The 26,483-nt window shown below is 45.3% G+C and overlaps 2 protein-coding genes and 1 long non-coding RNA gene across 6 annotated transcripts in view; 2 read left to right on the forward strand and 1 right to left on the reverse strand.

Moving 5' to 3' along the window:
* Positions 1-1,307: 1,307 nt before the first annotated feature.
* On the forward strand, positions 1,308-5,197 carry LOC111851178 (secreted frizzled-related protein 5). Its single transcript, XM_023825858.2, has 4 exons — positions 1,308-1,894; positions 2,854-3,032; positions 3,579-3,668; positions 4,644-5,197. The coding sequence occupies exons 1-4, from the start codon at positions 1,566-1,568 to the stop codon at positions 4,961-4,963; spliced, it is 918 nt and encodes a 305-aa protein (XP_023681626.1). The 5' UTR covers positions 1,308-1,565; the 3' UTR covers positions 4,964-5,197.
* On the reverse strand, positions 5,191-9,049 carry LOC140591704 (uncharacterized). Its single transcript, XR_011991997.1, has 2 exons — positions 8,981-9,049; positions 5,191-8,877 (listed from the first exon to the last, which is right to left on the reverse strand). It is a non-coding gene; the product is annotated as an uncharacterized lncRNA (long non-coding RNA).
* Positions 7,999-26,483, forward strand: part of LOC111851177 (cyclin-dependent kinase 17-like) — a 42,853-nt gene continuing 24,368 nt past the window's right edge. For 2 of the 4 annotated variants that reach the window (XM_023825853.2, XM_023825857.2), the window contains exons 1-2: positions 8,000-8,373; positions 15,336-15,487. In XM_023825853.2, the coding sequence (XP_023681621.1) occupies positions 15,358-15,487 (130 nt within the window). In that variant the 5' untranslated portion in view covers positions 8,000-8,373; positions 15,336-15,357. Of the gene's footprint in view, positions 8,598-15,335; positions 15,488-26,483 lie in introns of all 4 variants that reach the window. The other 2 variants (XM_072713103.1, XM_023825854.2) reach the window with 2 other exon arrangements.

Here is a 26,483-nt window from a genome sequence, read left to right on the forward strand (position 1 = left end):
CCAGCTCACTGCCTCCGCCCCACTCTACCCCCATTACTCTTGATAAGAAATGATGGGCCTCTTGTGTTCGCATGTGTTTCAGTTTCAGTTGGATAAAATTGCAGCACGCACCAATACACAAAACAACAGCAGACCACTTCTTCATGTTCCAAAAGAACATTCCTACAATACACACAATTTTCCTTCCCAGCTATTTGTTACAACAGCATTATCTTTCTATACTTCTCTGCGTAGATTTTGGTCCACCTGTTCCATAAGCTCATATTAGTAATACTTACTTTAACCCCCCCCCCCCCCTCCTTCCTTCTGCAGCACGATCTGGGCTGCCAGTTCCACACATTCTTAGATGGAGCAGGGGGGAAATAACAGTCTCGTTTGGGTACAAAGCAAATCACAGTGGGTGGAAAAACAATATCTGTAGTCCCCTTGCAGTAGGCAGTGCCAGCTCTAAGATATCCACAAAGCTGTATTTTGCCTCAATCTTAATGCCAGGGCTTTTCAAATCTGGCCCCTGATTCCAAATCCAGGCTTTGTTTTCATTTCTCCCAGGCAGACAGTTTAAATTACTGATTCTGATTGAGCAGAGGCTTCACACCTGGCTCACGGGTTAAGGAAGGTTGGAAAATCAGCAGTGCTCAGCACTTGAGGACCGTGATTTGAATAGCCCTGGTTCATGCTATAATGCAAAGCTTGTGCTAACAATATTAGCAGTTTAGCAATTTTCCATCCATATTTGATTAGTATCTAAGCTTTTCAGGACAGTATATACTAAGGAATTATAGATTTCACTTTACTGAGTGAAATGGTACATTTTTTATTTGTTAGGAAAACTTTTTACCACAAATATCAACATTTTATAACTGTCAAATATTTTAATCCAGTTATCTAAACAAGAAGCAGAAGAGTCTTTGTTTGTATGTTTTATATCAAGGAATTGCACATGCAACAAGTTAATTGGAAACTGTTGCAAGCATTAGACAACATTAATGGTTTGGTTTCTCCAAAAATATTGGTATGCTAAAATATTGGCTGTACTTTGTGTTCAGTAACAAACTCTCCTTGAAGGAAGGGAATAGAGAGAATGCAGGGGGGGGGGGCTTGGTGATAATTTGCCCTCATGGTCTCCAGCAGAGAGGTGGAGGAATCAGGATGTCAGGTTGGCCGAGGGAAGGGAGATTAAAGTCTATAACTACTCACCTCACATAGTAAATCAAGAGGACGAACAGCACTTAGGCAAGAACACGGCATGCACACGCACATACACACGCACGCACACACATGCCCTAACACTGCCACACTCGCATTATCCAAAACACTATGCCAAGAAAGTCTCTTTCCTGACATCCATGGCACCCCAAAGCCACACCCAACCCCCCTCCCACCTCCTCGCCTATTGTTCACTCCTCAAGCATGCAAATGTGAGCCCAACCTACGAAGAGGGAACACATCCCATCCCTGTATAAAGGCATCGAGCCTCACTGTACCCTGTCCCATACAGAGGTACTCTCCCTCAAAGGAAAATACATACAGAATCCTGTGGATCCAGCACTGCAGCTCGTGCCGTAATGGTTATTTCTTTGTCATCAAGATTCTTCCCTGTTCTCACCTTCCTGCTCCTGCTTGACTTGGAGCCAGCGCTCGGACTGGGGCTGCAGTTGGGAGATGGCCAGTGGGACCTCCATAGCTCCTCTCGCTGCATCCCCATCCCCGCCAACATGGCCCTGTGCCACAACATCGGCTACAGGAACATGAGGATGCCAAATTTACTGGGACATGAGTCGCTGGGGGAGGCTATCCAGCAGTCAGTCAGCTGGCTGCCCCTCCTAGCTCGCGAATGCCACCCTGATGCCCGAATCTTCCTCTGCTCCCTCTTCGCACCCATCTGTTTGGACAGGTAAGGCTGATTCCATACTTACAGGGAGGACAGCACCAGCTTATCGACTCAATACTGAGGAATCATCAGGGAAAACTGAGGAAATGAAAACTGATGCACTTTTCAGTGCATTACACGACTGGATTTATATAAGCAAAAGCTAAACAAGGAGTTGTTTGGCATTTGACCCCAAATGAAATATCAGGAATCAAAGTAGAGTAATTTTCAAAAGAAAGACAAGCATTTAGATGGAGGGTTGTTCTCTTACGGATATATACTTAGGAATATTTAACTGTAGTAGACAAAAACTACATGTATGGTCAAAAGTCTGGGTGTTTAATTCTGATGCATTACCCCAGAAACATTTCCAGTCACTGGCTGGTTACTTTCAATGCAGCAATGGGAGACAATAACTAATCATAGGTGCTGTTTGTTGGTTTTATAATAAAAGCAATCACACACAACCATATAACTGTGAAGACCATACCGATACTCAGGAATAATGTACATTAGAATAGACTGTTAAATTCTCTCCTGCCAGGAATTCATCTGCATCTCAGGCCACATATCTGAAATGATTTTTGTTATTCATTGGCTTGCAGAGGAATCAGCCTTTTCTCAGTCTAATCCCAGATCTCTCTGCTGAGTCTCTCTCTGATCTTCGCAAAACCCTGAAGCTGGTATCTGAATGGACCTTGGGGGGAGGTTGGGGCCTACTGACCGCTATGCAAATCCAGCCCTGCTGATCTGCATTGGGTCACAATCTCCTGACTCACTGAGTCATCAAAGCAAAGGCATTTCTTTTGAGTTGCATTTTGACTTCACGCCTCTTTCAAAATATACGTTATCAGAATGAGTGTTGTAATTTTCTCCTCTAAATGGACTCCCCACAATTTGTTCCTTTAATCCATTCATTGTCGACTTCCTTCCTGCCAGCACCCCCCACCCATCTCAAACCTGTGGGCTCTCCCTCCCCACAGGTTCATCTCACCATGCCGCAGCCTCTGCGAGCTGGTGAGGGACAGCTGCGCTCCCATCATGGCCTGCTATGGCTATCCCTGGCCTGCCATTCTTAACTGTGACCAGTTCCCTGCTGACAACCTCATGTGCGTCTCATCAATCCATAACAGCACCTCCTCCCACCCCAACAGCCGAAAAGGTAAGTTTGCATGTTACGCAGAAGTCGGCCCATGCAGTTTGGTTGTCAAGCTACAGCTAATCTTATTTGCATATACCTGTTACAGCCTGTAATTGTGTAAAACTAAGCCATATGTCTCCCACTTTGCACATAAGCTGTTTGCATTTCTGATGTACCTGACAACTCAAAAATGGGGTTACTTTGAAAGAAATTGGGCTTATTATTAGAGCTTTCACAGCAATAACAGTAAACAACACACGTTTTTCCTCAACAAATGCCTGAGGCCAAATCATTAAGACATTCTCATTAATAATGTTAATGTTAAAATTGTCAATGTGGTGAAACGATGAGATAATTTCTTTAAACCTCATGAATGCATCATTTTTGATCTTTCAGGCTGGGCTGGAATAGCTGTATCTCCGCAGTGTAATGTGCTATTCAGAAATTAATCATAAACTGTAGATTATTGCTACAGAGAAATGTGTTGTCAATATGTTCTATGCATGTGTAGTGGGACATCATAGGCATCTGTGCTGGATTGTTGATCAGAGTTCCTCTGTGTTTCAGCCGTACCTCGGGCCAGTTGTAGGGACTGTGAGCTGGAGGAGGCGGAGTCCATCAGAGATGCCCTGGATACTTTCTGTAGGAACGACTTTGGTGAGGAGTCCTAGTCTTATTTTCTCCATCCTTTTGTCTTCCTCTCAGTTTTCTGTTCTTACCCTTGATGCCCCTACCCTTCATCGGCAATTCATTCTTTTAACGTCCTCAAGCCATTTTTTATACACCACACCTTTACTATGCTTTGTATTTCATATCTTGATGGGAACACCCAAAAACCAGCCTTTGGAAAACTGAACACTGTCCCTTGACTCATTATCCATCCTCTGTAGGGGGTATGCAATGACATCACTTTCTGTACAGAAAACCCCCCTCAGATGAACTGAGTGGCAAAACATGCTGGCTGATTTTAGTTGTGTAAACTGCAAAACAAAGAATTATCTGCTAAAGGTAGCTGGGCTCAACATGTTTTGAAGAAACTTTTAAACTGATCTGGTACTTGCTTTGTGGAGTAGCCCCTTATAAGGAAAGCTGGGTTTGTCTTGGCTAACTAACGCTGTCTAACCAGCACCCATTTTGTTTGTAGAAAACAAGGCTCATCGTCATGGATGTTTTTAAATGCTGACAAAAACTTTACAGTTACACAGAATATAAATGAATGATGTGAAATATTTCATTGATGAGCAGTCAGTACAGTATATAACTTGAGGTATTGATTTTACCCAAAAATCCAACATAACTGACACAAAATGACAACCGCAAATCCACGTTTTGGAAGCTGGATTCCAGTCATTTCTGTGGATTTCTGTAAAAAGATGACTTCTTGTGAAATTGGTAGAATCAATCGCACAGCAGCTCTTTCCCATTTTAGATGTGTCTTATTGGCATTCAAGCTGATTGCTAACGCTGCCACTCAGTGAGTGTGACTGCAGTGACCCTCTATTCATTTTTCTATCCACTGTGATCTCAAAATTGCAAGCCCAGGTACAAATTACTGCACAAAGCTCATCCTTGTAGCTCTCTCTGATGCCGTATCACATCTGTCTCCTGATGTATGCCTCTCTGTCCCCCCAGTGGTCAAGCTACGTCTCTCACGCCTGAACTCCAGCAGCGTCAATCTGGCCCAGTTCACACTGGCCTCCAGGCTGGAGGTCCTCAAACATGGTCCACTACTCGGCGGCCAGATTCGCGCGCGACTCCAGCTCTGGCTGGAGCGGGACGCCACTTGTGTGCGCAACATGACACGACGGCAGCATGCGGGCGGCACCTTCCTGGTGATGGGCACGGTGCAGGGCGAGCGTCTGGTTGTCAACAAGGCTTACAGCTGGCACAAGCGTGATCGCAACCTTATGACTGCAGCGCGCAAGTGGAAGAAACACCGGTGCCGAGGATAGAGGGATTTGGTGCGAGGGTATGAGTGAAAGGCACTGGTGTTTGACCTGCACTTGGATGGGCTTTGGGTAACCGACCAAGACGTTTCCTATCTTAGACAACGTACGTTGTGTGAACATTCTGTCCGCAAAAAAGGAAAGTGCACTACCAGACATAATCTGTAGCAGCTATGTTACAATGCTGTGAATGCTTGGAGTGATGGGTCATATCATGGCCTGAGAGGACAAGCTTGTCAAGTCTAGTCATCTTTATTACAGAGCACATTTCAAACATCTCAAGTGGAGACAAAGTGCTGCACATAGCCAAGAAAAAAGTTACATACATACAGCAATCAACATCCATTCAAAAAGACAAAAAGGAGACAACTCTCATTAGTCAAAGGCCAAAGAAAATAAATGTTTTAACTTGACTTTAAACACTTAAATTGTTACATAACATGTAAAAGTAGGCTATTCCAAAATTTGGGTGCAGCTACAGAAAAGGTACGATCACTTCTCAGCTTTAGCCTAGATCTGCGCACATCTAGCAGTAATTGTGTGAGGATCTAAGGGCACGATGAGGGGAGTCAGCAGGAAGTATATCAGTAGCTTGGGGCCAAGCCGTGTAAACATCTGAAAACAAAAAACAAAACTTTACAATCAACAGTAACAGGAAGCCAGCGTAAAGTGGCTAAAATATGCTCAAATTTATAATTGAAGTCAGGTAATCAATGAGTGACTTACTCCAGTGTAAAGAGAACTGCAGCTATCGGGGCAAAATGGATTATTATCTAAAATTGTACCTCGTATCGTGGAAAGAAAAGGCTTAACTTTGGATAGACTTCTAAGGTCAGCCTTAAAGAACGGAAGAAATGTGAATGTCAAATTTAAATTAGCTATCTAAAACCACTCCAAGGTTCTGTACAGAAGATTTACAGCAGATAGACAGAGCACCAAGGTCAAGGAAGGCCTTCAAATAGAATAGGAAGAGATTTTGAATCACTCTGTCAATTGGTAAGTAAATTTGTGTATCATCTGTGTAACAATAAAAAACAATGTTGAAAAGCAATGTCTCCTGAATATGGAGCCTAATAGCAAAATATACAGGAATATTAAGGGCCTAGGGGTTGAACCTTGTGGAACTCCACATGTAAGAGCAGCTGAAGAAGAGGTACAATCACCTAGTCTTACTGAGAACCTTCTACAGGTACCTGTAAGAAATGTCTTAAACCAGTCTAAAGCAACCCCTTGGATGCCAATCTCATGACTGAGACGAGAGGTCAGAATGTCATGATTGACTAAACAGAGGATGAATTCCAGAGAGAACCCATTAGCCCCCATTATGTGCGAAAGGGTTCCCGAAATCCTCCTTGCCAAAGGTTGTATTGTTGTATGTGGGCAGAGAATGGCTCAAGGGTTCTTAAGTGTCCTCTAACCACCAGAGGAGTTTCAGTTTCTGGCTTTTCTTGAGGGCCAAACAATAAGGGTCAATTCTTGAGAGTTATCCCAGCATCATTAATAACAAAAGCTTTTTTGTTCTCTCAACACATAGCAGATATACATGTGTAAATTACTTAAATTATATACAGAATTTACTTAGTGACCTTGCTCCACATTAATGTATTATGTTAGTAATCTTACAAGGTTTCTTTTAATGTGTTTTTAGTTACCAGAAAAGAAAATATAATTTGTTTAATGTCTATATTTTAAAAACAATTATTCTAGCCTATATATGTAAGAAATAAAGTGAATCTGAAGGAGTTCTTTGTGTATGCTAAGTATGACTTTTTCCTGATAAATGGTACATCTTTTTTTCCACTTTCGCAAAATGTTAGAACCAACAGGAATTATTTGACAGAAACAACCGCTAAACTACATTTTCCATGCACACTAATATTAAAATACTGGAAATATTTAGAGGAAGTGAAACATTTGTTCATCATTCATGGTGTTATTAACATGGATTACATTATACTAAAACTATTCGACACTTCCAAAATCACATATCTACCTTCCACCTACACACAACAAAGAGAATTAATCATTTCAATTGACACTTTACATTTCTTTACACATAAAGGTAAATAGGAATGTTGGAAGTAAAACTTCAATGCAATTAAATCGTTATCTGTTAATTATATTACTAACAATACCTGCATGACAAAACACCTTAAAGTTTCGAAGGCTTACAAGTTCTTACAAAGCTTGAAACATGGCTCCCCCTTGTGTAAATATCAGAAAATATCCTATACAAATTCTCAGAGTCCAGGATACGAATGAATATGTCTGTTTATGAAGCTTTCCTTAATGATCGATTTTTTTCAATTGATGAATAATGTCATAAACTGAAATCAACTGAAAGTAAAGGTTTATCTGGACAATCAATTATCAGGTGTTGGACTGTCCAGACACTCCACGGGATGGCACTAGAAGATTCTACAACTGCAAAGGGTGTTTCATTGCGCCATCGAACCGCAAATACACTTTAAAAGAAACCATTATAATTTCACATGTTTCTGTGCAATTGATCCAATAGCTCTTTATGTGCATAGGCTTAAAATTCTCGTGAAAGGGGTTTTAAATGCACTTTTAACAAATTTAAAATATAAATAAGCAACAGCTCATTAGAGCTAGATGATTAGTGCCTCCATTGAGCTTTTGTTTATTTTATTTTATCAGTCAGATATATACGTTTTTAACGAAAAATGTTGGCACATCTGGCTTCAGTAACAGCAAAAATAAATTCACGCAGTGAATCAAAAAATTCACTCAAATTCACTTTGCCGTAATGTAAGAATGGATAGATTGATACAAGCGTTTTTCTACATAATTTTCTTCTGTTCCGCCATCATCAAAACGCTGTAGAGACATTATAAATTCACATTCCTAAAAATGTAGTTATAATAAGGAGTTTTACATGTATAAATATACCTCACTTATTTGTTAAAACGCCTTATCGTTAGAAGCTTTACTGCAATACATCTCCACACGGCGCTTTCATTTCCCTCCCAGCATTTCCTAAGTAAAGCTTAGACAAAAATCAATACAATTATTCAAATGAAGCTAAACGGGACACTCCCCCGGGTTCAAGGTTTTCCGGGATCCGTGGAGCGCTCCTGCTTGCCTTCGTTTCTGGCACTGATCTCAGCCATGGATCGCATTACATGAACGATGTTTTTGACATTTACACTTTAATATGAGATATGGTTTAAATAATAATGCAATAGATACCCAGCAGAGGTTAGCGTGAAACATGCAGCTGGTGGTTTAAACAAAAGGGACAGAGGCGTCGGATGAGTTTGGGACCCGGTACAGTGGATGTGCTGCACCTTGCGGCGTATCCGCCTCGGCTGCGTTAGAGGATCACATCCGAGCCGAGCCGTCCCGTCCCGTCCCGGAGGAGCTCCGCGTCCCACAGTTGCCCGCAGCCCGAGGTGAGAGCGCCATTACTCCACCAGCCAAGGCGCGCTGTCCCGCTGCTCCACTGGGCACGCTCAGAAAGTCGAGTTTTAAACTAGCCCCGAAAACTTTACCCAGTGTCTCAGCGATTTTTGTAGTGTTTTACTATGCTTTCCTAACGTAGCGTTTCGATGATTTGGACATGCCGAGTTTTTAAATAACGATTCCCTGGCTGTCTGATCGCCTTCTTGTCGGATCGGTAAGCGAGCCGTCCGGTATACAGATCACGTCCAAATGGCATGTATCCCCAAACGGCACCGTCGGGAGCTTTTCTGCGGACTGTGGACCGCCGATCGCTCCCTCCTTGTCGGTGTGGTTTCCGGGATTGGTGGAGGCGCAGCAGACTACCTTTGTGCGCCTCGCCGCGCGGCCCTTTGTGCGGCCGCGGAGATAGGAAACCGCGGCGAGACGATCTTAAAGCATGGGGAAAGGGCCCGGACCCCGGGCTACTGCTGCTGCTTTTTTGTCGATCTGCTGCCCTGAATAAGCAAACATTAGACTGCCTCAGAGGCACGGCGCAGTTTCAGTACATCCCTCAGTTACATGTTAACAATCCCCGATCTGGCAACTGAACAAACTTACTTGAAGATCGCAGTGGTATTGCCCACATCGGGAAGTTTGCGCTGTTGTGTTTGTTGCAGAGTTCAGCACTTTCAGTGTATTGCGCGTGTTTACATCGCCCAAGTCTACATGGGCATAGAAAATTAGAAGCCTGTAGGTCAGTTCTGGTTTTATTTTTTTAAAACAGTTTATTTTAAAAATTCTCCACGTTAAGATCTGACATGACCTTATACCTAACTGGTCTTTAACCTGTCGGTCCACCAAACAAGCTTTTTTTCTGTCTTGTTTTGCCAAACCATTGTGTTATTTTCCCATATATTTTGCCCCTTTGCTTTCATTTGTCCTCATACTTTAATATATATTTTTTTACATTCGTACTGTTTTTCTCCTACTTTAATACTACACTATACTATATGATATAACTATATTATATACTACAGGGTTGCCAACTTTGGTCCGAGACAAGTCTGCATACATATGCACACGTATTGAACAGTTTAACGACCTTGTAAATAACCTGTATGGTTTGCAAACTACCCCAACATATTTGATGTAGGTAATATTAGGTTTATAATGGAATAATATAGATTTGCTGTAAGATTTCCAGCGTGGGAGTCTGTAAGCCTGAATGTCACGCCAGATGCGTGAGAGTTGGCAACCCTGATACGATATCATATTATACTATACTGTACCACTCTATTGGACTGCCACCTTCTCCATTACTCCATTCAGGTAGTCCAGTCCCATTCAGGCAGATTTATTGGACTAACAGTGAAACCCCACCAAAAAGGGAGGGGGGGGGGGGGGGTAGCGTTTGCCTCTTTCTGACATTGTTTCTGTCACCTACGGTCCCAGCTGCTTGCTCTGGCTTCTGGGTCACATTACGAGAGGCCTGCGCCGTCGCTGGGGATCTTCCTGGCGGTGCTCATTAGTGCAGCTGATGGCAAGCAGCTGTCAGAAAGGGAGGTGGCGTCGGGTACGAGCAACTGTCACAGAGACAATGAGCGGAGGAAAGAACGCGCAGTTGCCCTTTGGCTGCCTGAATTCCCGATAAATTAGCAGAACGGAAATGGCGGTTTGGTCTAAGCACCACTAATGACGGAGGACGGATGCATACAGATGGCAGTGAGGGGGTTCTGTGCTCTTTTATACCCCCCATATAGCTAATAAAAAAATAATTAAGCCTTGTTTGGAATTGGGGGCTCTAATCCAGACCTCTAAACCCTCCTCTATGGCTGCTTGCTCCTTCCAGTCCCTTTACTCACTTGAGCTAAATGGGATGGTGTGATTGGGAAACTGGGGGACCTGGCTTCTGTAGGGCTGCTGCTGTGGGAAGCTGCCCCGCCTATCTGCTGGGGGCCGTGAATGCAGAAGTTCCTGCAGAGACCGCAAGTCCTAATAACCTAGTAAGGGCAAACGTTTTTTTTTGTTTTTTAAAAAAGTGTGTTGCCTTTAATGAAGTCTAAAGAAACGTGCTGTGAATGAGGGGGGCTGTCTGGTGAATCAGCCTGGATACGGATCTTTTACGTGGGAGTGTCCGGTGACGGCTCTGAATTCCACTTTTAATTAGGAAGCTGACAAGGATTTATGTCTTTGGGCATATGTAACTCAAATAAAAGATGGACTGTACTCCTTTTTAAATCCCATTTGTTCTATGTTGCTTTTTAGCTAATATTTATGCTATTCCCAGGGATGGTTCTGTTTTATGAACAGCATGCTTGCTCTTTGTTTCCATTGTAATCTTTTATTTTATTATTATTATTATTATTTTTGACAAACGTACTTGTTTGCATAGCCTTTGTGTTCACAGTGTAAGCGCCTTTTATGAAGGCCTGTAAATCCTAGGCTGATGTCATGTTGCCCTGCACAGACTGTGGTGTGTCACAGACACGTGCCGCGCTGACGGCTGACTGGAAGGTACTTGTGTCCGAGAGAGCAAAGTCTGTCCCGTGTGTTGGAGGGAAGATCTATAATACGTCTGCGTAAAACCATTCTAACTTTAAGTAGCTAATTTAGGTTAAGGGCATAAGCAGAATTAGTTTTGGGAGACCTTTGGGAGGGAGTCTGAAAGAGGAGGTTAAAAATACATAAGAATAGAAAAGGTTTTGTGTGATGGATAATGCCTTCTGCTTAGATGGGCATCAGTACTGCAGGGGAAGGGGGGGGGGGGGCAGAATGAGTCATCAGAGAATCCTGTAGGACCCCTGTTCCCCAGACGACCCAGCCTGTATTATCCCTGATATATTCGATTTGCAGCCCTCTCTTCCCATCAGTGCAGTGGGAGGGGGTTGGTAAAGCAGAACCTGACAGAGTGGAAGATGGAGGTAAATTCAGTGTGTGGCAGGTGCTAAGTGACCATCCGTGTCTCTGCCTGTTGCCCCTCCCAGAGCACTGGCAGTGCTGCCCAGCTGGATGTCTCACCCTCTTCTGGGGGCTGCTGAGGGGGTCTGTGGCCTGCGTGGCCACATTCAAGCATGTGAGGGATTAACAGCAGCGAGGTTTTTCTGCCGTAGTGTCCAGAGTCCAGTCTTGGTGGATAAACTGTGGGTGATTTATGTAATGCCATACTTTTTAAAAGCTGTGTGTCTAAAAGAAAATGGGCTGCAGGAGAATGACAGTGTAGTGTCTGCCGGTCACGTTACATTCGGGTGAAATCTGAAACCTCCCCTCCTGTGCATCTTTTGTGTTGCCTGCTTGCTTGGCTGGTGCTCCCTAAAGGCCATTTTTAATGGATTTGCTATGGGCTGAACTAATGAATTTGCCAGAAAGGTTGAGTGCCTCGTGCCTGGTGTGTGCAATGTAATGAAGGTAAAAATGCATGTGCCCATTCAATGCTAAACTACAGACTTGGAAGTTGCATAGAAATGGAAATGTCCTGAAGGCAGCCTCCTGGTGAGCAAGAGAAGCAAGTAGAGGAAGTTCTTGGAAACTGCCAGCTGTGGGATTGAGGTATCCTGGGAGATCCTGGGTGATCCTGCATGATCCTGGAGCTCAACCCAGGAGCAGAGATAGACGGGCTTTCTGAACTGTCCCCTGGTTCGAAGATATTTCCCAGAACAATAAGCTGATAAATTTCCATGGCCTATGTTTTGTTTAGTTAAAAGTGTAGCGGCAGCCTGACTCTCCTCTCTAAGGTCAAAGGGGTAATTAATGCTGTCTGGTTCCTCCGTTCTCGTTCGGAAAGTCTCTCAAAACATCCTCTGGAAAAAACTACCAACCCCATGCAACGCTCTGATTAGGACATGCTCGTGGTGCTTTTGATGGCCTTGTTGCCGTGGCACCTGGTAGCTCTGCAGCGGTGTTGTGACTCCAGGTGTTTTTCATTTAGCTAACTTTTGTTCACCTTAACTCCAGAGTGGCATTTGAGCCTTGGGGGGGGGATAATCTGGTTAGCATGCATAGTCAGAGCCGATGTTTTAGATGGTCTTGGGGGGGGGGGATCCTACTAACCTGAGCGATATGTTGTACTGTTGTGTTACTGAAACTGAGGATCAAATGGACATTGTCGCATGCATCATTGCTGTGTGCACTGTTGTGCTTGGTGTAGCTACTTCCACCGCTCTGTGGAGGGTCCCGTACAGCCCTATGGCTGATGGGAGGCTTTAGGCCTCCGTTTCTTTTCTTTAATGGCTCTCAGAGGCTAGTTTCCAAATTGTAGGCTTTTTTTTTGCTACAGAAAACCAAGAACGTAGAGGAATCACAGTATGTTTTTTCCGCTAAAACAGAGAGTGCTCTTAGACACGGCCTCTGGTTAATAAATGACTAAATGGACTCTTGTCTAAAGTATTACTAATTTAAAAAGAGAGGGTGCTTAAAATAATCTACTGAATGTGGGTAAGTTTCTATAAACTTAAATGCTCACTGCTTATGTATAACACTAGCATCTTACATTTAATCAGGGTAAAGAAAAAGACAAACTGCAGTAATGGACAAAATTATATGGGGTAAAGACAGGTTAGGAATAACCAGCATAGTGATGGTTATGAACAAATGTCATTTAATTTTTCTTTTAACTTTTTTCTCTATTAAACATTATTGTTTTTGAAAATGGTATTTTTCTGCTGGATTTCAGTTTAATATATAAAACTGCTCACTACTTTATTCTCAAATGCCATTTTCTCTATAAACACTCAAAGTAATTGCAACTGATTGATGAACCTTAAAGTATTGTCTTATGATGTTTACCGTTACTGTTGCCGCTGTATGGCTCAGCTGCCACTCAACGGAAAGGCCAAAGAGTTCTTTTGAATTCATGGTATGGTCCAGCTCAACTTTTGCACAAGTCTAAGTTCGCTTTCCAAGGTAAAAGTTCATCTGCTTTTTTAGTACCTTTTGATTATTAAAAAATAGTGAAGGTCTTGGAGTTACAAGTATTGTTTTTCAAATAATTTAGTACATATGTATTACATACACTACCCATGTTTTATTAGCTCATTCCATGTTTGGAAAACCACACATGAGAATAACATGCAGTGAAACGTCTCGCATGCTTTGTGCACTCTGCACTTATTTATGGAAGGCTACTGTTTTGCGTGTTGTTTTTGTATTGCAGCTGGAAAACAAAAATATTCCCCCTGGGGGCTCAATATCTGTTTTATTACCTTGAATATGGCTCTTTGAGTCCCAGTGTCCTGGTCTTGCGTGTGGGAGAGATTGTGAGATGAATTCAGGTAGACACTTCTGTGTCTTCCTGGCTCATTCAGCATATTTCTCATCAAGCCGTGATTGCTGGCATGAGTTTGGATCCAGGTCACCATTCCTCCCAGTCACACGCCTCTGGGTATCTCCATCTCCTGTAGGGGTTATCCTCTCATGGCCAACTGTCTTTCAACTTTGAGATCAATAGCAGATTTAAAGATTGAGTTTAACGTGGGGAAGAATCGACATTGAATTATACTATATTATATTTGAAGGATTTGTCATATAGGCAACTTTGTGAATACTTTGATTTTACAGCTTTGTAAACCAGGGGTTTTAAATACATTGTGGTTGTCAGCATGTATCCGCCAGACAGCTGGATCTTCCTGTGTCACTGAGCCAGGTGTTTGCGGGGGTCTTAAATGAAATGATCCTTTATTTGCCGTTTGCTCAAGTACAAGTACAGTTACAATGGAATGATTCTCTTTACCTACCCCTACTTGGTCTCCATGAGAAACACAAACATGCATACGGGTGAGTGCAAGTTTCGGGGTCACAACACAGGTTCAGCCAATGTCCATTGTCCCTGGAGCTGGGGGTTAAGAGCCTCACTCAGGGGCCCAGTGACAGCATCAGTCTCCCGGCCACGGTATTCGAAGCGGCACCCATCTGATCACGGCCACAGAGCCGCTCGCTGTCCCCAGGCTAATATCACTACCCAGCTTACCGTTCACCATGACGCTGCTCTGCTTCACTTTTATAATGTTAATAACCGTTTGGCAGATGGTGGATTTATCTTGCATCTCCTTTCATCATGTTCGTACCTCTTCCTCTTCACGCTCTCTGCTCTCCTCTCTGCTGTGCTGTGTCTGCTCTTGGTAGGGATGTTGATGTTACACTGTGATTGTGCACAAACACAGACTCCTCCTACTTAATAGTGCGTCTCTCCAGGCATGACGAGAGGCGTAGCCCCTATATCACATGTAACAGACTGGCTCATCAATGCTGTATCCCACTTTGGGGGGTGGGGGGAGGGTCTTTTTGCCATCTCTCATGATCCCACACATCTCTGCTTCTTTGGGAGCCCCAGCTGATTGGATAAGTACCCCTGAAATGGATACAGTGAGATGCCCTCTAATGGAATTAACCCCTCCTCGCCCGCAGGTCCACCTTTACAGAAAGACTGTTTATAACGGGGGAGTGTACTGCACACCCGGCCTTCTGAGGCCGCGGTCTAAATGGCTTCAGCTCTGTTTTGGGCCCCTGTCCTTCAGGATCATTCTGGTGATGCGATGGTGAGGCTCAGTACACTCTGCTGTCAGCTCAAGGTTCTAAGATGGATTTTCAGCCTGAGCTTTTACAAACAATGTTTGCTTTGTGTCAGTATGAATCGGCAGATCAACAAACCAAAATCCATTCTTGAGCATATTGATGTTTTTTTTTTTTAACTACACTGCCAAAGCATTATTATTATTATTATTATTATTATTATTATTTTATTGTGATGTTATTTTTGTTTTTAATAGTAATTGGATTGTGGTTGAGGCAATTGAGGCAGTTTTCTTTTTGTCAATACGTGCTTGTAACAGCTGTTGCGGAGTATTTGAAATTTGTATGTTTAATGAGCAGAAATGTGTATTTTTTTTTTGTGTAATGAGTGACTGCAGTCTTAGAAAGATGTTGGTCAGTGTCAGTCATGATGATGATGATGAAGACTGCTCCCTCTCATGCTCCCCAGGCCCCACTAGGGCGCGCTCCAGATGGATCGCATGAAGATGTTCAGGCGCCGTTTGTCCACATCTCTGCGCGGCTCCAGGCTGGTGGGCGACTCTCTGTCGGAGCTGGCTGAGCAGGTGGTGCTGGACGAGTCGGCCGTCCCCAGAGACAACGGTGAGGTGGGGGCTGCTGGTGGGGCGGTGTGTGGGGGGGTGGGGGGGGGGTGTGCTCAGTCATCTTAGTCAAGGGCGTATCGCTTAGTTTGGCTGCTAATCTGAAGCTTGTAGTATTTGATATGGGTGAAAATAGTGGAATGGGGAAAAACACAAATGATGAAATGATGCTGAAGTCATTTTCCATGTGTACCGATTCAGCTGCTTCAGCCCAGGGTGTCAAGGTGTATTTTTTTTGTTGCAAATCGCAAAAACTGGGTGTAATGTCATTTAGCATAGTTTAGCATAGTTTGATGTTTCCTAACCCCAGGTTGGCCCTTTTGAACATTTCCATAGTTTTCCCTTTATGCTGTGCTGTGGATACATTCAGGAAAAGCTCACCAGCTCTTCCTATTCCATATGCCATCCATCCATCCATCCATCACCTCCCGCTTATCCGAGGTCGGGTCGCGGGGGCAGCAGTCTCAGCAGGGAACCCCAGACTTCCCTCTCCCTGGCCACTTCATTCAGCTCCTCTGGGGGAATCCCGAGGCATTCCCAGGCCAGCCGAGAGACATAGTCCCTCTAGCGTGTCCTGGATCTTCCCCGGGGCCTCCTCCCAGTGGGACATGCCCGGAACACCTCACCAGGGAGGCGTCCAGGAGGCATCCTAATCAGATGCCGGAGCCACCTCATCTGGCTCCTATCGATGCGGAGGAGCAGCGGCTCTACTCTGAGTCCCTCCTGAATGACCGAGCTCCTTACCCTATCTCTAAGGGAGAGCCCAGCCACCCTGCGGAGGAATCTCATTTCGGCCGCTTGCACTCGCGATCTTGTTCTTTCGGTCACTACCCACAGCTCCTGACCATAGGTGGGGGTAGGAACGTAGATCGACTGGTAAATCGAGAGCTTTGCCTTTTGGCATAGCTCCTTCTTTATCATGGCAGACCAATGCAGCGCCCGCATCACTGTGGACGCCGCACCGATCTGCCTGTCGATCTCCCGTTCCACCGTCCCCCCACTCGTGAACAAGACCCCGAGACACTTAAACTCCTCCACTTGGGGGAGGACCCCATCCCCATCCCGGAGAGAGCATTCTACCCTTTTCCGGCTGAGGACCATGGTCTCGGATTTGGAGGTGCTGATTCTCATCCCAGCCGTCGCAGTCGGCTGCGAACTGTCCCAGTGAGAGCTGAAGGTCACGGTCTGATGAGGCCAACAGAACCACATCATCTGCAAAAAGCAAAGACCTAATCCTGAGGTCACCAAACCGGATACCCTCAACGCCCTGGCTGCGCCTAGAAATTTTGTCCATAAAAACTATGAAAAGAATCGGTGACAAAGAGCAGCCCTGACGGAGTCCAACCCTCACTGGAAACAAGTCCGACTTATTGCCGCCCATGCAGACCAGGCTCTAGCACCGGTCATACAGGGACCGAACAGCCCTTAAAAGGAAGCCTGGCACCCCATACTCCCGGAGCACCCCCCACAGGACTCCCCGAGGGACATGGTCGAATGCCTTCTTCAAGTCCACAAAACACATGTAGACTGGTTGGGCAAACTCCCATGAACCCTACAAAACCCTGCGGAGAGTATAGAGCTGGTCCACTGTTCCACGGCTGGGGCGAAAACCACACTGCTCCTCCTGAATCCGAGGTTCGATAATCCGGCGGACCCTCCTCTCCAGAACCCCCGAATAGACCTTACCAGGAAGGCTGAGGAGTGTGATCCTCCTATAGTTGGAGCACACCCTCTGGTACCCCTTCTTAATGAGGGGGACCACCACCCCGGTCTGCCAGCCCAGAGGCACTGCCCCCGATGTCCACGCGATGCTGCAGATGCTTGTCAACCAGGACAGCCCCACAGCATCCAGAGCCTTAAGGTACTCCGGGTGGATCTCATCTACCCCCGGGGCCCGGCCACTGAGGAGCTTTTTAACCACCTCAGCGACCTCCACCCCAGAGATAGGGGAGTCCACACCAAAGTCCCCATACTCTGCTTCCACATTGGAAGGTGTATCGGTGGGATTGCGGAGGTCTTCGAAGTACTCCCTCCACTGACCCAAAACATCCCGAGTTGAGGTCAGCAGCATCCCATCCCCACCATAAACAGTGTTGATGTTGCGCTGCTTTCCCGCCCGGAGCCGCCGGATGGTGGACCAGAATCGCCTTGAAGCCATCCGGAAGTAGTTTTCCATGGCCTCGCCAAAGTCCTCCCATACCCGAGTTTTTTCCTCAGCGACCGCCAAAGCCGCACCCCGCTTAGCCTGCCGGTACCTGTCAGCTGCCTCTGGAAATCCACAGGCTAAAAAAGCCCGATAGGACTCCTTCTTCAGCTTGACGGCATCCCTCACCACTGGTGTCCACCAGCGGGTTTGGGGATTGCCGCCACAACAGGCACCGACCACCTTATGGCCACAGCTCCGGTCAGCCGCCTCAACAATGGACGCGTGGAACATGGCCCATTCGGACTCAATGTCCCCCGCCTCCCCCGGGACATGGGAGAAGTTCTGCCAGAGGTAGGAGTTGAAACTCCCCCTGATAGGAGATTCCGCCAGACGTTCCCAGCAGACCCTCACTATACGCTTGGGCCTGCCAGGCCTGGCCGGCTTCCTCCCTCACCAGCGGAGCCAACCCACCACCAGGTAGTGATCAGTTGACAGCTCCGCCCCTCTCTTCACTCGAATGTCCAAGACATACGGCCGCAAGTCCGATGACATGACCACAAAGTCGATCATTGAACTGCGGCCTAGGGTGTCCTGGTGCCAGGTGTACATGGTGTTCGTTATGGACAATCCGTGATGAGCACAGAAGTCCAACAACAAAACACCACTCGGGTTCAGATTGGGGGGGCCGTTCCTCCCAATCACGCCACTCCAGGGTTCACTGTCATTGCCCACGTGAGCATTGAAGTCCCCCAGTAGAACAAGAGTCCCCAGGAGGAGTGCTCTCCAAAACCCCTTCCAGGGACTCTAAAAAGGGTGGGTATTCTGAACTGCTGCTTGGCGCATAAGTGCAAACAACAGTCAGGACCCGTCCCCCCACCCGAAGGCGAAGGGAGGCTACCCTCTCGTCCACTGCGGTAAACCCCAATGTACAGGTGCCCAGCCAGGGGGCAATAAGTATGCCCACCCCTGCTCGGCGCCTCTCCCCGTGAGCAACTCCAGAGTGGAAGAGGGTCCAACCCCCCTCAAGGAGACTGGTTCCAGAGCCCAGGCCATGCGTCGAGGTGAGCCCGACTATGTCTAGCCGGAACTTTACAACCTCGCACACCAGCTCTGGCTCCTTCCCTATCAGAGAGGTGACATTCCATGTCCCAAGAGCTAGCTTCTGCAGCCGAGGATCGGACCGCCAAGGTCCCCACCTTCGACCACTGCCCAGCTCACTTCGCACCCGACCCCTATGGCCCCTCCTATAGGTGGTGAGCCCATTGGAGGGGGGACCCACATGCCTTGTTCGGGCTGTGCCCGACCAGGCCCCATGGGTATAGGTCTGCCCACCAGGTGCTAGCCCTCGAGCCCCACCCCCAGGCCTGGCTCCAGGGGGGGGCCCTGATGACCCGCGTCCGGGCAAGGGAAACCGTGGTTCCATTATTTTGTGCATCATTTGGGGTCCTATGAGCCACTCTTCGTCTGGTTCCTCACCCCGGACCTGTTTGCCTTGGGTGACCCTACCAGGGGCATAAATGCTGGGATATGTAAGCATTTGCTGATGCCAGTATGATGCCAGTATGGTTGTAGTAGTCATCAATATCATCATTATTTTTGTCCCAAGCCTGCCATCATGACCATTCCGTTTCATACCTTCATGCACTCCTGTGTCCATCTATAGGCTGTGGAAACATGGCTGACTTCAAGGACGGCTGTTTTGTGGGTTGTTTGCGCAGCCTGATTGCTTAGTGGGTGTCATAATTGTGTCCTTTAGTTGTGTGGGCAGCTTCTCTCATCCAGGGACTTGGAGCCACACTAATAATTAATCCATTATCACAGCAGGATAATCACTCCATTTCTGGTACTACTGCAGTTTCAGGAAGCAGCAGTGAGCTGTTGTCATGTTTTATGGCCATGCCCCTTTATATGGTGGCCCCTGATATGGACACTGCTGTGCTCTGCCGTTGCATATTTGGGAATGCCAGTGTCCTCTGGTGGTCATAGGAGGTACTGTGCACATCTTGCTTGTCAGTTTGTTCTCAATCTTTGACACAGTGTGAGTTTCCTAATTAGACCCAGTTTGGGGATGCAGGTCAGGATCAGGCAGGAAGTCCTGCTCTCACATTCTCTGCTCTTGTCTGTGTGCACCTTGGGAGCAGATGTCCAGGGCTCCTCTTCATATCACTGTAGTCACCTGAAGTGTTAAGATCTTTGAGATGTACTCTCTGTTGGTCCAAAAAAATAAGTGAATTATTTACTTCATGTTTTATGGCTCTTGATCCAATAGTTACTGTTAAACTGTCCAGGTTTCTCCAGATATTCTCCGCATTTTAAATGTGTGTTTTTTTATTTTTGAAGTTCCCCTGATACCAATATGATGGCCTTATCCATTAAAGTGAAACATCACCCGGTAATCTAGCCCAACGTTAGCATCCTTTCTGCCAAAGTCAACCGTCATTTCCCTCCATCAGCCAGCTGTGTAGCTGGAAAGCCTCGTACCACCTGGTACGTGCACATGCAAGGCGGCTGCCTGCTGCTTACTTTGCATCATGGGTGGCTCAAGTGTATTAATGTCCCAAGTCACCACTTCAGACCCCTGGCCGCAGCCCAAATAAGCATTAAGCCCTTTGGCAATTTCTTTATGCTTGGGGCATGTTTTCTTACCTGTGCTTTTTGTTTCTGAGGATTTGCACCCCCCACCACCTTTGGTGTAATTTTGCTAACTAGTTTTAGATCCCATCATGCCTGAGGAATGACCCAGCAAGGTAAGCCTGCATCTTTACTCCAGGTTCTTAGCTTATTTAAAATTGATATCCTTTGAAAAACAAACAAAAGCTAATTGTGGTCACCGTTAACTAGTTAAGCAGATTTTCTACCGTTGTCTTTGAACAAAAGGCTTGGAGAGAGTCGCTGAAATAATGGGTCTGTTGAACCCACCTCGCATTGTTTAAGCCATTAGGTGGTCACTAGGAAAGCCCGCTGGTGACTGGCTGTTAATGGGTTTGTTTTGTCCGCCTTGAGCTGTGCAAGTAGTCGTTCTTCCTCCGGCTGCTTCTTCAGGGGCACCAGGCCTCGCTGGGCCTCATGATGGTTTCTGATTTGGTGAGCCCAGTCTAGCCACATTCTGCTGACTCTGTCCGTCGTCGCTTCCTTTACAGACAGCAGGCAAGGGAGGGGGTCTTGACTGGTACTGTTCCCGGACAAAGCCCACCTGTCTGAAATGAGCAGCCTGCATTTGTATTATTATTTATTCTAAATTCCCTTTTTGTCTACCCAGTCTTGCTCTCCATGAGACACATACACAGCTGTGAGCAAGGTTGGGGGTCTCAGTGCAGGGTCAGCCAGCATACATCTCAATCAGCCAGTAACTGTAGTTCTCTGGGACTGGAGTTGAGAACCACTGTTTTATTATTGGCTGACTGGGAGGCCATCCCAAAAACCCGCACCCACACCGGCCCTCCATGGAACAGGTTCCCCGCCCCTGGTTAAAAACCTGCTCATAGCCAATCCATGTTACAATGGATTATGTAATAATACCACATTTTTAATAATCTGACACATTTTGTATTTATGTAATACATTTCCCTATGTTTTGTAATAGAGAATTACATATTGCAGTGGTTATTGCAAAATATGGCATTTGCACTTTTTAATGATGAAAGTGTAATACTGTGCATTATGTAATAAACAACCAAGATTGACACTTTGTCAAGTTATTACATAATGTTGCTTTATTACATAATGCATTACAACAACCCATCCACAGCGTACATCACGAGGATATTTTCTAACTCATCTGTCTCAATCCACCTCTTTCTTTCCCCTTTTTCTGTTTCTCATCTTAAGAACATAAGAACATAAGAACTATACAAACGAGAGGAGGCCATTCGGCCCATCGAGCTCGCTTGGGGAGAACTTAACTAATAGCTCAGAGTTGTTAAAATCTTATCTAGCTCTGATTTAAAGGAACCCAAGGATTCAGCTTGCACTACGTTATCAGGAAGACTATTCCATACTCTGACTACACGCTGTGTAGACATTCGGGGTCGAGTGAATGATTTCAAGGGTGGTACAGACTGTTTCAAAATGAGCATGTCAATTGCTGGGATTGCTGCGAGGATTGCTGGGATTGCTGCGAGAGAGTGGTGTTGAGCTGCAGCGATTGTTTGGGATTGTTTTTTTGGAGTGTTTTGAGTGTTTGTGTGCTTTACCTGTTTACGTGGGTGGCTGTTTATTTCTATTTATTGTTCTTATTTCGGTCAGCGTGAGTGCTTGTCTGTCCTGTCTGTTAATCAACAGCGCGATTATTACCGACAGAGAGCTGCGGGTGTCGCGTGCGCGGCGTTTTTCTGTCCGCGTTTAAACTCCGTAACAAACACCCGCGGGGCGATTATAACTAATAACATCTAACGTCGGTATCGCTACCAAGCGTCGGAAAAGGACAGTTGCTCCTGAGCTTTGCTCGGTCGCCAGTCGGGGCCGGGAGGACATTTTCCACTTTTTTCCCGCTCCGGCAGTAGCCTGCTGTGAGGGGGTTTTTGTGGTTTTTCGACCTCCCAAGAGCAACTTCGATTTCGCCTTGTTTTTAGTTCATACTTGGTTCAGGCAGAAGTTCTTCTGGTAAGTAGTAGTAAGTTTATCAGGTTTAAAATTTTTAATAAAATAATAATAAAGTTCCGTTTTAACACAAGTAATAACTTATTTTAGTGTACTCCGCACGTTACTGCATTTATTGTTACGCAAATTAATCTTTATAGTTAAATACACTATATAAATTTACTGGGCTGGGAGTACGGGGTCATAGTGAGTTAGTTAATTATGGGGCCAGCTCAGTGTTGCGTTTGCAAGATGTTTGCCCTTCTGGACGTTAGTGTCCAGTCGGACTTCATCTGCGAGCGATGTAAGCTAGTGGACTCACTCATGGTCAAGGTTCGCGACCTTGAGGAGCAACTGGCTCGCATCCAATGCAACAGTGAGTTAGATGAGCTAGTTGATACGCCGTTTAGGGAGACGGTGTGTACGCCACTAACGGGGGGGAGGGAGAATGAAGAGCAGAGAGGTCGAGAGAGCTGGGTGACCGTAGGTCGTAGACGCAGGAAAAGGCGTACACACGTTACAGAGGCGGCATCACCTGAGGTGTCTGTGTCTAACAGGTTTCAGGTGCTTCCAGCTTTAGAGCCGGAAGGGACTGGGGAAGCAGGTGGGCCCTTGGGCACTGAGGAGCCCCCTCCCCCCAGAAAGAGGGAGGTTGTGGTAGTGGGGGATTCAATTATTAGGGGAGTAGACAGTTATGTGTGCACGCGTGATAGAGGGTCCCGTACGGTGTCTTGCCTGCCTGGTGCCCAGGTAGGAGACCTTCCAGATCGTGTGGACAAGCTTTTGGCCCCAGCTGGGGTGGATCCAGTTGTCGTGGTGCATGTTGGCACCAACGACATAGGCAAGGGTAGAAGGGCTGTTCTGCAGGATAAATTTATAGAAGTCGCCAATAAGCTTAGAAGCAGAACGTCCATGGTGGTATTTTCCGAAATACTCCCCGTGCCACGCGCAAGTGAGGCTAAGTTAGCTGAGATAAGGAGATTAAATGCGTGGCTAAAAGGATGGTGTAGGAAAGAGGGGTTTAGGTTTATGGGGCACTGGAGGACCTTCTGGAACAGGTGGGACCTGTTCAAGCCGGATGGGTTGCATCTGAACCGGAGGGGAACCAGTGTACTGGGAAGGCGTATTTGTAGAGTAGTTGAGGAATGTTTAAACTAGGGACTGGGGGGGCAGGGAGGTTAGTTAAGTATGTAACTGGGGGGAAACGGAAAGCCCAAAAAAATCATATTATAAGTAGGCACTGTAATAAGCCTACCCTTTGTTGTCTGTATTTAAACGCCAGGAGTATTAGGAATAAAATTCATGATTTAGAGGCTCTTATCTCATCGGACTCTTATGATATTATAGCAATAACTGAAACGTGGTTGAGTGATAAGGATGGACAAGAATATAATATGGATGGTTACACATTGTTCCGTAAAGACCGTATAGGTAAGAAGGGAGGTGGTGTTGCAGTATATGTAAAGGAAATCTTGCAGGCAAGGGAGCTTACTGATATAAGTAAAAGTACGGAAGCTATATGGGTAAAATTAGATGCTACAAACTCAAATAGCCTAATTGTCGGTGTTTGTTACAGAGCACCCAATGTAGCTGCTGAGGAAAGCAGATTGTTATACAGTGATATTAGGATTATGAGCAATAAAAATGATGTGGTAGTTATGGGTGATTTTAATCTACCGGGGATACAGTGGGACATTGTTGCTGGCTCTTCTGAAAATGAACTTGAGATGGTGGAATTAGTACAGGATTGTTTTTTTACTCAGTTTGTTAACACCCCTACCAGGGGAGATGCCATTCTTGATCTTGTTTTGTCTAATAACCAGGACAGGATTGGTAAATTAGATGTTTTAGAACCACTTGACAGTAGCGATCATAACATGGTTAAATTTGAGGTTAAGTTTAGTGCCCGAAGAGCAAAGTCCAAATCAAAAATATATAATGTTAGGAAGGCTAACTTCAATTGTATGAGATTAAAACTAGAAACCGTGAACTGGATGGAGTTAAATAACAAAACTGTTGAAGAGGCATGGGAATTTTTTAAAAGCACATTATTGCAAGTACAAGAGGACTTCATACCTGTTTCTAGCAAGAATAAATCTAGGAAATTGCAACCTAGGTGGTTTAATAGGGACATAAAGTATAAAGTAAGGAGGAAAAGGGCTTTGTTCCAGAGATGGAAAATAACTGATGATGACATAATAAAGCAAGAGTATCTAAATCTACAGGCTGAATTAAAAAATGACATTAGACGAGCTAAAAGGAATGTCGAAAGGAAGATCGCATTGGAGGCTAAGGATGACGTTAAAAGTTTCTTCCAGTATTTTAACTCTAAAAGAGCTCTAAAAGCTGAAATTACTAATCTGCAGGATAGTAAGGGTCTTATAATTGAAAACGACATTGACATAGTAAATGAGTTCAATGATAGTTTTGCACGGGTATTCACTGTCGAGGACACTAGTAACTTACCAGTTCTTATTACTAATTCAACATCGTCTATAACTAATATATATATAACTGAAGCTGATGTTTTGCAAAGCCTAGCTAAGCTCAAAATAAATAAATCACAGGGCCCTGATGGCATCTTACCTATAGTGTTAAAAGAGATGAGGGATATTATTTGCCGACCCTTAACATTACTGTTTCAAAAATCCTTATCTGAAGGTGTGGTACCTTCTGATTGGAAGCATGCCAACATAACGCCCATTTTCAAAAAAGGGGATAGAAGTAATTTGTCAAACTATAGGCCAATCAGTCTAACTTGTATAACTGGTAAAGTTATGGCTATAATCAAAGAGAAAATGGTAGATTACCTGGACTCAAATAACATTTTGAGGGATAGCCAGCATGGATTTAGGAGAGGTAGATCCTGTTTAACAAATCTGTTGGAGTTTTTTGAGGAAGCTACTCAGGAAGTTGATGATAAGAAGGCCTATGATGTCATCTATTTAGATTTCCAAAAGGCTTTTGATGTTGTTCCCCACAAGAGGCTCTCACTTAAACTCAAAGCGACAGGTATTTTAGGAACTGTAGCGACTTGGATTGATAACTGGTTAACGGATAGGAAGCAGCGAGTAGTTATAAGAGGCTCGATGTCACAGTGGGCCTGCGTTCATAGTGGGGTACCGCAGGGTTCAATTTTAGGACCACTTTTGTTCCTAATTTACATAAATGATATAGACACCAATATATACAGTAAACTGGTGAAATTTGCAGATGACACCAAGGTGGGTGGTGTAGCAGATACTGAACTAGCGGCTCAGCAGCTACAGCGGGATCTTAATTTAATTAGTGACTGGGCTGACACCTGGCAGATGAAATTTAACATAGACAAATGTAAGGTACTCCATGTAGGGAGCAGAAATATAAAGTACAGGTATTTTATGGGACCTACTGAAATAAAGGTAGCTGATTATGAGAAAGACCTTGGTGTATATGTTGATGCTTCCATGTCTCATTCTCGCCAGTGTGGGGAAGCAATAAAAAAGGCCAATAGGATGTTGGGGTACATCTCCAGGTGTGTGGAGTTTAAGTCAAGGGAGGTAATGCTAAGATTATACAATTCCTTGGTGAGACCTCACCTAGAATATTGTGTACAGGTTTGGTCACCATATCTTAAAAAGGACATAGCGGCCTTAGAAAAGGTGCAGCGTAGGGCCACAAGAATGATTCCTGGTCTTAGAGGAATGTCATATGATTTTCCCATCTTCTGCTCACTGTGTTTAATTTTTTGTGCCTTTTCATCCCATTGCATCACCCCTCTCTTCTTCCTCAAAGCCCACAATGCACCCTGCTTCCCCACACCTCCACCTCTCCCAGAGTGCTCCCTCTTTCCCACATGAGCATGTCTGGCACCTGCGCTGGCCGACTCCGTCCCAGGGCCCCATGGCTGTGCCAGAGAGACCCCACTGCATTCTGTTTCTTTCCTGCTCATGGATTGATCTGGGTTCAGTTGACTGCTGGATTTGAAAGGTTTCATATTGCATTACTACTCTCTCCTCCTGAACCTTTTATCATCTGAAGGCTCGCTTCCTCACACTGGTAATGCCCTGTCTGCCTGGGCAATGGGCCATAAATGACTGTGCCCTGTCTTGCTCACATATTCCTTCATTTTCGTAATGCGGGGATGTAGATTAATGTGATCTGTCAGGTACGTACTCTGTCAGTGTGTCTGAGGTTCTGTCTTTTCGTCTTCATTTTAAATCCCTTTTCCTACACTGTTTTATCTGTTCTCTCTTCATTATCCTCCTCCTACCTCCTAAATGCTTCTCCTCTC

Source organism: Paramormyrops kingsleyae, chromosome 6, assembly GCF_048594095.1.
Source record: "Paramormyrops kingsleyae isolate MSU_618 chromosome 6, PKINGS_0.4, whole genome shotgun sequence".
Classification (NCBI taxonomy): Eukaryota; Metazoa; Chordata; class Actinopteri; order Osteoglossiformes; family Mormyridae; genus Paramormyrops; species Paramormyrops kingsleyae.